Here is a 12,938-nt window from a genome sequence, read left to right on the forward strand (position 1 = left end):
TTTTGGTGGCGGAGACAGCTCGAACGCAAAGATATAAGGACCCCTTGGCTCCAGCACTTGGGTTGTAGTATGATCATTGCAACCATCAGACGAATCTTTTACTCTTCTCTTACTTCCATGGTCTTCATCAGTACTCGAGGATCAAAAGACGTGAAAATGGTGGACCAGAAGGAATTGCTGGCTGCTTTAGAAGTCCAACATAAGCGAGACAATCGGACTGGTATCACCAAAGAGGCTGTCGCTGAAATCAAAAGCTCAGCTATCTTTCAGGTGAACTGGGAAGACCTTCTCAAGTCAGCTCCGATTTCAATCAATGCACTCGGTGCGGCTCTTGTGGCCTCCTCATCGGAGACAGCCACAACGATCGAGTTCACCCGTCCGAAGGGCGGCTTCAAGTTCTTGCAGTAAGTTCCTGGGAAGCTCAAGGCCGGTCAGAATGGCTGGTGTTGATGGACAATACAGGTTCACCTCCTTAAGGGCGAACCTGGTCGATTGCAGCAACAGGGGGCGCTTTGCCTTCCTGGATGCCGAGGATGGCATGTTAAGGATAAATAATATCTCCCATATCATCTACGACAAGGTACGTGGTTGTCGGTCAATATAACCGATAACGCAAGGTGTACACGCGACAGAAGGATAGCGCTAACGAGCCATAACTGAAGATCGCCGAGATTATAAAAATCATTGGGAGCCCTGATCCAGCAGATGTCCAAAAAATGCTCGTGCCTCAGCTGCGCAGTGTGAAAAAGGCCGCCGACGAATGTCACATACGTGCTCTCCAGATGGACAAGAAGTTCGAAGAGTGGCTGTGGCTCGCGGCTGATCTCCATTCGAACTGCGTCCAAGAGCAGTCCAGTAATGAAGAAAGACGCTTGGCCACAAAAGTTAACATGTCTGTAGCCCAAAGGCAGTTCGACTCTCAGAAGAACACCGTCGAAGAAGCGAAGAAGATATCGGAGAAGCTAGGAAAGCAGCTAGATGTCGCTTCCGCAGCCTATAAAAAGGCTTCCGATAGTTTCCCTTCCGGGTAAGTGATGCAACCACAGTAACCAGCTGATCCGTCGGGCTTACTGACACGCCTGAAAGCTGGGATATTCTCGGCCAGCAAATTGTTGGCGAGCTTGCCGACACCTTGACAACTGCGTTAGGCCAGGCAATTACTGCATATACTTCCAACCTTAACCCGGTCGCTCGAGCCCAGAAAGGTGTTGAGATGTTTGAGGATGTCGTCAACGGAGGCAAATATGCCCCAAAGAATGGAGAGGCGCCTCCCCCACCTCCCCCAGCACCCCCCAAGCCCAAGAGTCCTCTTCCCCAATACAGTGATGACCCGGCATATGTTCAGGTCAAGCCCGCCATGGTGTATCTTACAGTCCTGAATGCCCTGTTGACCTCAGGGAAAGACGGTGGTGTCAATTGGGAGAGCGCTGTTGACTCGCCAGATAAGCCGGACAAGACTGCATCCTTTACCTCCAAAATGCTGAAGGACACCCTGGAGCGGTTCGAGCAGTCAACCACTGAGGATCCTCCCAGTCAGAAATTGCTGGGGGTTCTCCAGACCGCTACTGAGGTAAAGCTGTTCCGAGAGTGAAATTATGCTCGTCTCTTGTAACCGATGGCTAACAGCGACGTCCAGATTGCCAACGAAATCACCAAAGAAGCCGCCAAGCTAAAGGACATCAACAATGATCCGCCCAAGGCTGACTCGGAGCTGGTTAAAGGCTGGCAAGAGAAATTTCATCCGAAGTATCTGGAGGCACTTCGTCTGGTCGCTACTGCCAAAACCCTTCCTGGGGTAAACTCTGGTGGAGTGAGTTTCCAGTCTTGACCGGTATATGCTACGTCTGCATGGCTGTTCTGACAAGCTCTGTTAGGCTCCTCTGATGACGACCACCACCGAGGACCCTGCCGTCCAGATCGCAAAGACCAATGCCCAATCCGCTCAGGCGCAGGCTGTCCTGGATGCCGCTAAGGATCGACTGCACACGACCCAACAAACTTTCCTCTCAACGCAAAAGATCTATCAGGAGGCCTCCTCAACCCTTGTTGAGCAGGAGAACAAACTCACAGCAATCCAAGCCGAGCTCCAGCGCCAGACGACGCTAGAGGCATCATTGGTAAGCGTATCCCTCGTAGTCAAGTACCATCCGTCGATACTGTTGGTAACTGACATTGTGGTGTGCCAGACCGAAATTAAGAGTGTTCTTCGTCAGTGCATCTCCCTTATAATGGTCGTCAAGGACAATATCATGCAGCTCTGCCGGTTTTTCAACGCCATCAGCTCGACCATTGATGTCGTAGTCGAACACACCGTGAACGACTTTATCGACACAATCAGCAGTGGAGCCAGCGACGTGCAGATGAGCAACTTCACTCTCAGTACCCTGCAAAAATCGGTAAGTCCAAAAGACTAATCAACCACCCTTGGCGGCGAGTCCCATTGACCCGTTATGCAGATGATCTACAAGTACGCTGTCATCCTGCGGGCGTACTTTGAAACCTTTGGAGACATTGCCACGATGTGGAAAGAGCTTTCCGAGGAGAACATCATACCCGGGTTGAAGATGATTGACGGTCTGAGTGTAGAGTCGACCAAAGACGAAATTGCAAACAAGGTGGCCCAGCTCTCCAGCTGGGCTCAGAATGCATCTGCCAATATCGTCGCTATCGCCTCTGCAAAACGCAAAGAAATAGAAGATGGGATGGAAGGGCGAGTCGAGGACATTGCACAGTCTACGCAGAGTCTTCCGCCCTCTCCTCCGGCCAAGAAGGCCATTGAGGAAGCTGCGAAGGACGTGACGACTACTGCAGCGACTGCTGTGAAGGAGAACGCGCAGAACAACCCACTTTCCCGCTTCGAGCTCTAGACGTACATACTTCATTTCGTCCCATCTAGCTTCCTTGCGAAGTCTGCTCAGTCGTCCAGCTACACGTGTTCTCTTCCCCTTTCTGTTTTCCATGTTCCAGCATCCCGTAGCTATAGCGAACTGTTGCACTATCTAAAACCACTTTTGTGTTCGGTTTTAGGCTTTTGCCTTGGGCTCAAGCTGTAAGAAGATTCGCATACATGTTCCTTCATCAAGCGTCAGATTTCCTCTTTCCTTGTCCCTTTTCCGCATTCGATGTAATGCACTCACGTAGGACACAGCCAGCTGGCACTATTGGAAAAACAGGCACTTTCTTCTCTGTGGAGTGAGGACCTGTGAACTCCCTTTGGTGGTTAGTTTTGCCGTTCTCAGTATGGTCTCCTGATACACCATCCTGTAATAGGAATTTCAAGGTGCTACGTGGCATGGGTGGACTATAGGATCTGTAATTGCATAGTTAAGGCAGTTTGAACTACAGGGAAACAGCAAATTCATGTTGCTATATTCTGTTGTTAAATATAAAAGATTATCCCAGCACATTAATGGCTGCCTAGCTAGCAGGTAATAAATATCATAATTCTATCTCTTGCTAAGTAGCTATACACAGTAAAGATTACATCTTAAACTCTATACCTTCTGCTTTCAATTCACTTCCTAACTCTTATCTCATTTAGTATATTGTACGGTGGACTTTGCAAGGATTCGAAGCCTCCCAATTCTGACACCTTTTACATATTAAAACTTATAGAAGTTAATGGAGAGCGGATAGAGATACACACGAATAAATGACAAATAGCAATAACTAGCCCTTCTCACTTCAACCACCCCTCCCTCCTCATCAACTCGGCCGTCCACTCCTCCAACCTCTCCGCAAGCTTCCCATCCTTTGCATTCTTACTCAAGCACGTGGGCTCCCCAAACCTCCCAAAAATCTCCAAATACGCACCGCTCTGTTCCGGTTTCATATCACTCCCCGCAACGCAGAACAAACTATTCCATGACCCCTTATCAGCCGTCCAAAACAATCCGAATAGACGCAGGATAGAGAAAACCATCGACTCGAGCCAGCCAACCGACGAAGCGAGATTCGTTCCGACGATGCCTGGATGTACGCATGAGACCCAGATCCCGCCAGACCCCTCCCTAGAACTATTTTGTGTAGTGTGTAACGAGCCCGGTCCGTACCGTTTATGTAGGGTTTTCGTGTGTAGGATATTCGCGAGCTTGCTCTGTCCATACCGCGCCCAGGACCCATCATTTTTCAGGGATGTATCATCGAAATTAACCCCAGTCTTCGGTGCGCTCAGATGGCCCGACGAGGTTATATTCACAATGCGCACACCTCCCGTCGTCGTAGTGGTCTTAGCAGTCCGTAACAGAACCGGAAGCAGTAGTTCCGTGAACAGCCAATGCGCAAGATAATTCGTCTGCCACTGTGCCTCGTACCCGTCCTTCGTCAGTTCGTAGGGCGTTGCCATAATCCCTGCGTTATTGACGAGGCCGTGTAGCGCTGTCTCGCGGGATAGGAAGTCATTCGTGGCGGAGACGACGGTGGAGAGACCGGTGTGGTCCATTGTTAGGAGGGAGATGTTGGCGGTTGGGTGGGTTTCTTTGATGCGTGCTATTGCGGAGTTGCCTTTTTCTTGGGAGCGAGCGCACATGTAGACGTGCGCATTGTGGGATGCCAGGTGGGAGATTGTGTGGTAGCCTCTGTTGTTTAGTGAGGTCAGTAACTTAGAGCGAGGCAGGAGGGAAGGGGAAGGGGAAGAGGAGAGGAGACATACATGCCGGAGGTTCCACCAGTAACTATGTATATTTTCCCTGTGAGATCGGGAAGAGCGTCAGGGTGGAAAGGCATATTCAGAACAAGGGGTTGAGGCAAGTGTGAACGTTCAATACTCCGTGATTAGGTGGATGATTGGAGCCTTTCGAGGTCGGTTGGGATTGGGTCTTGGCTTTATTATGGTTCCGAAAACAAAAGCCTGGAAATTAAGATGCTGGTGATATGTCTATTCTTTTGCTCTTATTGAAGAATCTCTGGGATATTTATGTCTGCGGAGGACTTCCTCCTAGAATCCGATATGTGATCTACATCCGAGGTCAGCTTGGTTATAGAAATGAAGAACCAATAGGAGAACCCCGAGAGGGCCAGTGAGCCAGCTGCAGGAACCCTAGCCTCATCAAAAAATAAAGGTGCAATGTGATCAGGCTGCATGAAGCTAGACGTGTTACAGTTAGGCCCCCTTTCGGAGTTATCAGTGGTTGCTAAAAGCCGCCGCCCCGCCCCCGACGATGGAGTTGTCTTTGCTCGTCTTTGTGAGCAGGTTGCATGAGCCACCTCCCAACTGTCCTACATCTGCTCCCTACCCCCGCGTGATTCCACCACAACTGAGATCACAACCAAGTCCACAACTGAGATCATAACATCCACTATCATAATGAGTAATACGTATCGGACGGACATATCGGTAGAGCGCATCCAATTGGCCTCGATGCCGCAATTAGCAGAGGTACGTGTACGAATACGGCATGGCGTGGCGCGACTTGCTCACCGCAACAGGCGATAACCAGAAAAGATGACTGGACTGGGGTTACAGATGCCGCAGCACGCAGGCGGGCACAGACTCGCCTCAATACACGGGCATACCGTAAGTGCCTATGAGCAACCCGTACCTGTATCGGATTTTGAGTTCCTGTAGGAAAACGCAAAGCCCTAGCAGCCAAAGAAGCTGAAGTTAAAGCAACCAATGCCGCAACCGAAACACCGACCAAATCAGGAGGAAAAGAAAAAGAAGCAATGGTAGAATGCTGGGACATCACCGCGCAGTCAGTCACAACCATCCCAGCAACACTCGCCAAACAAATCTCTAGGGCAAGGAAGCCCCTGCTACCATCATGGCCACCTGCAGCCGCAGCCACAGCACACCCAGGAAGCTTGGAGACCCAGCCCTGGACGCAGAGTAGCAATAGTATCATCTTTCCCCTATGCTCCGACCACCTGATAACCCTCCTCCAATTCAACACAATCCGCGCGCTCGCCACAAACCGCACCCTGATCTCAGGAATCCTCACCACCCCGCTAGACTGCTACGAGGAAGTCACACATGTCATCCCCTACCCATCACACCCCCAGCTTGTTCCCCCGCACTCCTCCCGACAGCACTGCAACAAACAGTCCCCCACGGCGACTGGATCGACCTCTTCCCCTCTCCCAAGGGTCGAGACCGTCTGATTCTAGCCGTTGCGGCTGGTAGTTTTGACGAGGATGAACTGTGGGCTGATTGCATTGGTGGCTTGTACGAGGGGTTTCCTGATGCTGAGCATGTTGATGGTGATGCTGGTGTTGAGCGACGTGGAGTGATTGTGTGGTCGCCGCCGTGGGATATTAGGGGGTGGGAGATGACGAAGGGGTTCCTGGAGAAATGGGGGTGGCTGCTTGGGGATTTGCCGGGGGCGATGGAGGGGACGAATCGCTGGCGGAGGGAGAGGGGGGAGGAACCGTTGTAGGTTTCGTTAGAGCTTCTCCAGCTCATCCTATATGATCTGTGGTTTCTAGCACCGCTTCTCAATGGCCCATAAGTGTGTGCAGGTTGTCGGCTTGCCGAGTTTTACAGACTTTTCGGTCAGAGAGTTAATACTTTCCCATTGCAAACTTCATTACCAGCCAAGGTGATTGATTGACTTACTTTTTGCTCATGGACGTACTTAGCTGTTGATGAACTGAAATGATATCATTCTTACTTCCGCTCTCGTAAATGTCTGTGTGAACCGAAAAGCACTGTCCATGACGGCCACTTGTCCTTTCAAGCATCAGATTTCTTCTTTCCTTGTCCTTTTTCCGCATTCGACGTATTGAACTCATGTAGCGCACAGCCAGCTGGAACCATTGGGAAAACAGGCACTTTCTTCTCTGTAATAACCTCTAGTAAGGCGGGCCCGTCCGTGTTAATGAGCCACCTCAGGGAATCAGCTACATCATCTGGCTCGCTGATCCGACGGTGCTGGACGTGCATGGCTTTGGCAAACTCCATGAAGTCAGGGTTTAACGGGTGGGTATGCGCGTAGCGCTCTTCGTAAAAAAGTTTCTGCCATTGTGTTACCATCCCCTGTTCCTCATTGTTCAGTATGACAATTTTGACGACAATGTCGAATTGGGCCGCCGTCGATAGCTCAGTCAGGGACATTGCGAAAGAGGCATCGCCATCGATATCAACCACCAACGCCTCTGGGCGTGCCACCTTGGCCCCAATCGCTGCAGGCAGCCCATAACCCATGGTCCCCAATCCTCCCGAGGTGATCATGGTACGTGGGTACCGCCAGCGGAACTGCTGTGCCGTCCACATTTGATGACTGGCCAAACCCCGGTGGGGACGATCGTTTCATGTTTGCGATCAGCCGTCAGTTTGCTCAATTGCTGGATCACATACTGCGGTTTGATCAGGCGGGACGGGACGGGCCCCTGACTGCTTGTACAAATCGGGCGGCCACTGACTTTTCCATCCTTGGATCTTTTCGAACCATTCTCGCCGCTCTGCCATTGTTCTCTGCTTCACATGTGGCAAGAGCTCTGCAAGGCTGTCAGACACATCCCCGACAACGGCTTCGGTTGCCTGGACCACTTTATTGATATTTTTTGGCGTAATATCAAAGTGGACGATACCCCCACGACCCTCTGCTGCTGCCGCCTTTGCCGCAGGGGCGAATTTCTGGGTATTTAGAGTCACTCGATCGTCAAAGCGCGCACCAAGGGCAAGAATGAGATCGGCTTCTTGCATGGCCATGTTGGCATAGGCTGAACCGTGCATTCCCAACATATGAAGTGACTTTTCACCGAGTTCATCAAATTCTCCCAGTCCGTGCAATGTAGTGGTGACCGGGATTGATGATCGGTCAGCAAGCTGTCTGAGCAGCTCAGATCCGTTCGGAGAGCTTACTACCCCTTGACCAGCGTAGATGACAGGTCTCTTTGCCACGTCGATGGGTTCCGCTATGCGGTGAAAGGTTTTCGAGAGTGTTGCTTGGCTCGGTTGCGCTAAGGCGGACTCGGCAAGGCCGATATCATGGGGATCTCTTTCCTGAGCACGCCAGCCGTGACGTCCTTGGGAAGATCTACAAGAACCGGGCCAGGCCTTCCGCTTGTGGCAATCTGGAAGGCTTCATTGATTCTCTGCGGCAATTCAGAGACATGTTTGACCATGACATTCCACTTGGTACATGACCGGGAGATGCCCAGCATGTCGGCTTCTTGGAAACCATCGCTTCCGATTGCTGAGGTTGAAACTTGGCCACAGAAAACGATGATGGGGGTTCCATCAGATAGAGCATCTTGCATTGGGGTCACCACATTGGTCGCTCCAGGTCCGGACGTAACCAGAACGATTCCTGGCTTGCCTGAAGCTCTTGCATATCCCTCCGCCATATGTCCTGCGCCCTGCTCGTGGTTGGGGAGAATAAAATCAAAGTGCGGCGAATTGTATATGGCGTCAAAGACAGGAAGAATAGTTCCTCCTGGGTACCCGAAAATGTGCTTAACGCCATGTCGTCTCATCATCTCATGGAAGATCTGGCCTCCCGTCATTCCAAGAAACCTGTTGAGAACAAGCAAGATTAGCCATGACTAGTGGACTCCCATGTAGGATACACCCATACGACTTACCTCCTGCTTTTCGCGACTGTCGTGGATTGGATGACTGTGCATTGGAGGTGTTGAAGTGTGCGGCTGGGGACGCTCGCCTGTCAACGTGAAACATTAGACGACGAATACTTTGCGGAGCATATGTTTATGGTAACTGAAAACAACAAGAGCTAAGATACATTGACTGAGCCACGACAGAGAATGTCCTCCTGACATTCGGCTTCTTAAAAGCCTGGTTCAACAATGCGGCGATACGAACCCCCGACGACAAGAAGACATGTTGAATGCTTTGGCAGTCGGAGCCATTTGCTGGGCTTTCAACATATTGAATTGCCGAGGGATTTGTGGAGAAGTAGCGGAGGAAGAGAGAATAAAAAGATCAAAAACAACAATGCTGGGTGAGAAGGAGAATTGGAGGAGGGAAAGGATGTTGTTTCACCAGCTCTCCATGCTGTCAGAATGGTCCGTGGCCGGACCATCATTTGTAAACCCCTATAGATTCCGGGGAAACTAAGTATGGAATGAGTCATTCTCATGTTGGTAGGGACTAGTAGGCTGGTCTTTGCTGATGCGGGTTGCGACATCGGTTGAATTATGTATACATGGTGGTAAATGAGTCATGCACATGTGTTTTCCTGAGCAGGATCTCTATGGTCGTTCTGCGACTCTTTTTAAGACTACTTATGTTTTACCTCCTCTGAAAATGCGGTACTCTCTTTAGATGTTAAATAATAGTAATTTCCATCCGCTGTAGCTTGAGGTAGGATAATTCAAACGTAATATGGACTCTCATCGTATGTTGTCTTGGGCTAGGTGTAAAAATATCTATTCTTCCATTAATTTATCATCCACTAGCAGGAGCAGAGTGGCATTAAGCCCTCCTCTTCAAAAAGTAGCTTGTACATCCCACACCATGCTACGCAGCTCGCCATCTTGAAACCCTGCTCATGCTCCATGTCCATGACACCAGGTGGAAGAAAGGTTGGCGGAGGAGTGTTTCTAGGCCGGCCTTTCTCTTAGTGGTGGCGTCATGTCCAGATCTGCGTTAGAGCCTTATATTAACGATATCAAGAATAGACCGGAGGTGGTAGTCACAGTCAACTTCACTGATGTTCTACTAATCCATCAAATAGTACATCCTTGGCTCTAAAAGAACTACATACGATGCCCTTCCAGCGAAGAACAGCTGCGTCGATCCGGGACCCGTCAAGTACATTACAATTGGGAACGAAGACAATTACAATAGGATTAAGAACATATAAGATACCGTCACTCATTGACATATTCTTGCTAAGCGCAGTTGGTGTATTGACAAATGTAGGCCGAGATTTGCCACATCGTTAGCATAGCCTGGACTATCTTTCCTTCCCCCAACCGACGATGTGGACAAGTTAGACTCTGACACGGTGATTTCGTGGCGTCAGGAACTCTATCACAACCTCCTGCATTAGAATTCCCCAAGACTAAAAAGCTCCCATCTGACGCCCTGGTGTTCACTCCACTCACTGCCCTCTGGCTCAACGACTTTGCTCCAGCCCCTGATCAATGCTCTCCAGTAGCATGTCTCCGCAGCCGGACTATGATATCCTCCGTTGTGGAACAGCTCACGCTGTCTATCTGCAATGCCTCCGGCCATTGTTGGATGATTCTCCAACCATGCGATGGTAGCCTCGAGGTCGGACCAGTCCGGCGAGACCATCACCAGATTGGCATTGTCGGCATTAAGATCAGTTGGCCAGGCTCGCTTGATGCGATCCGACTGATGGGGAGGTCCCAAACTGGGTTCTGTCTGCAATAATGTGCTCGAAAAGACCGGTCGCACGAGGTGTGTGGTATGGAGCATCCACGCCATGGGCGGCGTCAGAATGATGGAGCGGCAAGCCTGATGGAAGAGCAGCCGTCCAGAGTAGGTTACCCCCTCTGTGTAGATGATGTACTTGTACCGACAAAAATCCTCAATGGCCAGTCCGTTACTGGCCGTCTGGCCGTTGGTTTCCCATTTCAAGGACTGTACGTCCGCCCACGGTTTGCCTGTGGTAATCTGAATTAGTCGCTTGCGCAGATCGTGGTTTTGCACATCGTTGAACCAAGGTGTGCCGCGCCAGATAGCTTGCGGAATCTTAGCCTGAAACGTCCGATTGGCTTCGATCTCGGCGATTGCAGTCAGTGCCCGGTCCATGGATCCAATATGCTTGATCGGCCATGCCCAAAAAGCAAAATGTGGCATGAGAAAGTCCCCTGCCTTGGTGGCCGTAGGATCTGCTGGACGCGCATATGACCATGACTGTGCCATTGGCCGATCCTGGATATTCAAGGCGAAAACAGTGTCTGGCAGGGGCTCCGGAGAAGTGATGATTGCGCGGTAGAGCTGGTTCAGAGCTGCTGTCCGTTCCTGGGAGAGCGTTATGTGCAAGTCCATTACAATCGGCCAGGATAAGCAGTTACATTGAGCATCTGCTGCGATAGAAATGCCTTCTTCTGCCAGTTTAAGATGTATAGCTGTACCTTCTGTCAGTGAAATTCCACTGGGTGGTCTGCAAGCGTACCTGATTGTCTTTGATGCGTCCCTGTAGCGGCTCTCCTAATCGCGACCAATTGAGAGCGAAAGGTCCGCGATAAACAGCATCCTCGATTTCATTGAATAGATTAGGAAAGGCGGCAGCACATTGGGCGTGAGTCCATGATAGATTGCTGAATGAATGCTGCGTTGCCCCCTTCTCTCGAGGAAAGGATTGAGGCGCGGGGCTGCCAGGCGTGCTTCCTCCCATTCGAAGCCGTAGACCCAGACATATAAGGAACGAACAACTGAGAATGAAGACAAGCCGCTGCACTAGTCTCATGATTCTACTCCCGCTATCGCGTCAACCAAGCATCTACGAATACAAGTCCTCAAAGCCTCATATCCTCTTGTGGTCGAACTCTCGTATCAATCAGCGTGGGCAAGCTGGTCTCGAGTTGCCTAGTCCGTCTACGTCTCTGCGGGGCGAAACTCCAGGGGTCGTTTCATGTTAACGGGATCATCGCCGCGCTCAAAGTGGTTAGAAGCATCTCTAGTTCGATATAGGGCTCATTTGGAGTATTGCAACAAGTCAAAGTTACTTGGTTACATAGGTTACACATGCACAGGTCCTAGAAGACTGTCAAGCTTCCCTTGATACGCGTCTGTAAGCCTTACTTTAGGCACAGCAAAAATTCCGACCATCCCATGGCGAGCCCTTGATCAGGCAATAATTCGTCGACTTCGGAGATATTCATAGTCGGGCATGGCGTCGCGCACCAGCGTCTCCAGCTTCGCGGCCACTTGCTCTCCAAATTCCTCCTTCCACTGCTTGAACTCGGCTTCTACATCTACCGCGGTCGGCGTTTTGTCCTTGATGATCCCCGTGGACGCGGACAGGGTCGAGAGCATGATCGCCTCAGCCTTGTCAAAATCGAAGTCTGTCTTTTTCTGGATCGGGGAATTAACTCTTACAGCTTCAGTTTCAGAGGCCACGGTTGGCGGTTTGGTCTCCCACTCAAACTGCAACGCATTTGGGTCGAGACCCGTCTCTTCGCAGTACCGGACGATCACCTGCGGATTGTGGATGATATCCTGCGCATCTACCACCAGGGGCTTACCGGGCAGGTCAGGCTGCTCGAGGCACCAGTCGTAAAGCATCCGCGTCCATTTCAAGGTCAAGTTCGTTTCCTGTGTCCCGATGGTGTCCTCCGACTGCAAAAGGCCGCTTTGCCGGAACTTTTCCATGGCGCGGCAGAGAGATGGGAACGCCAAGGCTGGGTGACGAATGATGAAGGTCAATCTCCAGGTCCGCAGGTATTCGTCAGGGAGAACTGTATGATTAAGAGGGGAGAACGTGTGCGAGGGACCGTACTTGTCAGGAATGCGCGGTCGGAAGCTGGCGGCGTCTTCGGTCATATTCCCCAACGCGGCTGGATTAGTGATCCAGAAGGCGTGCTCTTTGGCGAATGCAATCTTCCCCTCTTGCTCTGCTCGCTGAGAACAGTCCTCGAGACCATCGACCGCTTCCTGGAAGGCATCGCGGATCTCCTGCTTCTCGGCTTCATTCCGCTCTTCTATGGGTATACTTAGGCGGTCATTCCAGGCGACCTTGAGAAAGGCGTTGAAGAAGAAATAACCTCCTTTCTCGGATGTGACCAACTTCTGACAAGGGATATTGAGGAGCTTGAGCATGAGATTCGATGCCGTGCGTGGGACACTGATGAGTAGCAAGCGGGACGGAGACGGCGATTCGTTGACCTCAGCCATGATGGGTAAAATCAGCAGTATAGCAGCAGAAAAAGGATCAATGAGAGATCAAGATGATGGCTGCATCCCGCTGTCAGATGGCGTGATCGAGCTAACGGGGTATTTATACATCGGTCTCGTCTCTCCTTTTTCATCTTTCACTCCTTTTGCCCAGAAGAATGTTGCTCCC

The 12,938-nt window shown here is 50.9% G+C and overlaps 6 protein-coding genes across 6 annotated transcripts; 2 read left to right on the plus strand and 4 right to left on the minus strand.

Annotated features, from left to right (window-relative positions):
- Positions 1–156: 156 nt before the first annotated feature.
- On the plus strand, positions 157–2,867 carry P174DRAFT_427880 (uncharacterized protein; the record flags this gene model as incomplete). Its single annotated transcript, XM_024825476.1, has 8 exons — positions 157–404; positions 463–580; positions 663–1,027; positions 1,087–1,570; positions 1,637–1,810; positions 1,875–2,117; positions 2,187–2,396; positions 2,457–2,867. 8 exons carry the CDS (start codon positions 157–159, stop codon positions 2,865–2,867), a joined length of 2,253 nt encoding a protein of 750 aa, XP_024684916.1.
- A 773-nt stretch (positions 2,868–3,640) lies between these two features.
- On the minus strand, positions 3,641–4,850 carry P174DRAFT_400846 (NAD(P)-binding protein). The gene is made up of 2 exons (XM_024823916.1): positions 4,652–4,850; positions 3,641–4,577 (listed from the first exon to the last, which is right to left on the minus strand). The coding sequence occupies exons 1-2, from the start codon at positions 4,723–4,725 to the stop codon at positions 3,680–3,682; spliced, it is 972 nt and encodes a 323-aa protein (XP_024684917.1). The 5' UTR covers positions 4,726–4,850; the 3' UTR covers positions 3,641–3,679.
- A 335-nt stretch (positions 4,851–5,185) lies between these two features.
- P174DRAFT_448139 (uncharacterized protein) lies at positions 5,186–6,374 on the plus strand (the record flags this gene model as incomplete). Its single annotated transcript, XM_024828736.1, has 4 exons — positions 5,186–5,377; positions 5,428–5,515; positions 5,567–6,003; positions 6,084–6,374. Exons 1-4 carry the CDS (start codon positions 5,306–5,308, stop codon positions 6,372–6,374), a joined length of 888 nt encoding a protein of 295 aa, XP_024684918.1. The 5' UTR covers positions 5,186–5,305.
- Positions 6,375–6,670: 296 nt separating this feature from the next.
- On the minus strand, positions 6,671–8,922 carry P174DRAFT_509576 (acetolactate synthase; the record flags this gene model as incomplete). The annotated part of the gene is made up of 7 exons (XM_024831582.1): positions 8,758–8,922; positions 8,682–8,734; positions 8,517–8,600; positions 7,951–8,455; positions 7,316–7,909; positions 7,228–7,293; positions 6,671–7,195 (listed from the first exon to the last, which is right to left on the minus strand). The coding sequence occupies exons 1-7, from the start codon at positions 8,824–8,826 to the stop codon at positions 6,671–6,673; spliced, it is 1,896 nt and encodes a 631-aa protein (XP_024684919.1). The 5' UTR covers positions 8,827–8,922.
- An 873-nt stretch (positions 8,923–9,795) lies between these two features.
- On the minus strand, positions 9,796–11,735 carry P174DRAFT_75877 (uncharacterized protein). The gene is made up of 3 exons (XM_024832453.1): positions 11,049–11,735; positions 10,948–11,001; positions 9,796–10,894 (listed from the first exon to the last, which is right to left on the minus strand). Exons 1-3 carry the CDS (start codon positions 11,340–11,342, stop codon positions 9,950–9,952), a joined length of 1,293 nt encoding a protein of 430 aa, XP_024684920.1. The 5' UTR covers positions 11,343–11,735; the 3' UTR covers positions 9,796–9,949.
- On the minus strand, positions 11,723–12,769 carry P174DRAFT_383549 (uncharacterized protein; the record flags this gene model as incomplete). The annotated part of the gene is made up of 1 exon (XM_024823165.1): positions 11,723–12,769. One exon carries the CDS (start codon positions 12,767–12,769, stop codon positions 11,723–11,725), a length of 1,047 nt encoding a protein of 348 aa, XP_024684921.1.
- Positions 12,770–12,938: the final 169 nt, after the last annotated feature.

Source organism: Aspergillus novofumigatus, assembly GCF_002847465.1.
Source record: "Aspergillus novofumigatus IBT 16806 chromosome Unknown P174scaffold_2, whole genome shotgun sequence".
Taxonomy (NCBI): Eukaryota; Fungi; Ascomycota; class Eurotiomycetes; order Eurotiales; family Aspergillaceae; genus Aspergillus; species Aspergillus novofumigatus.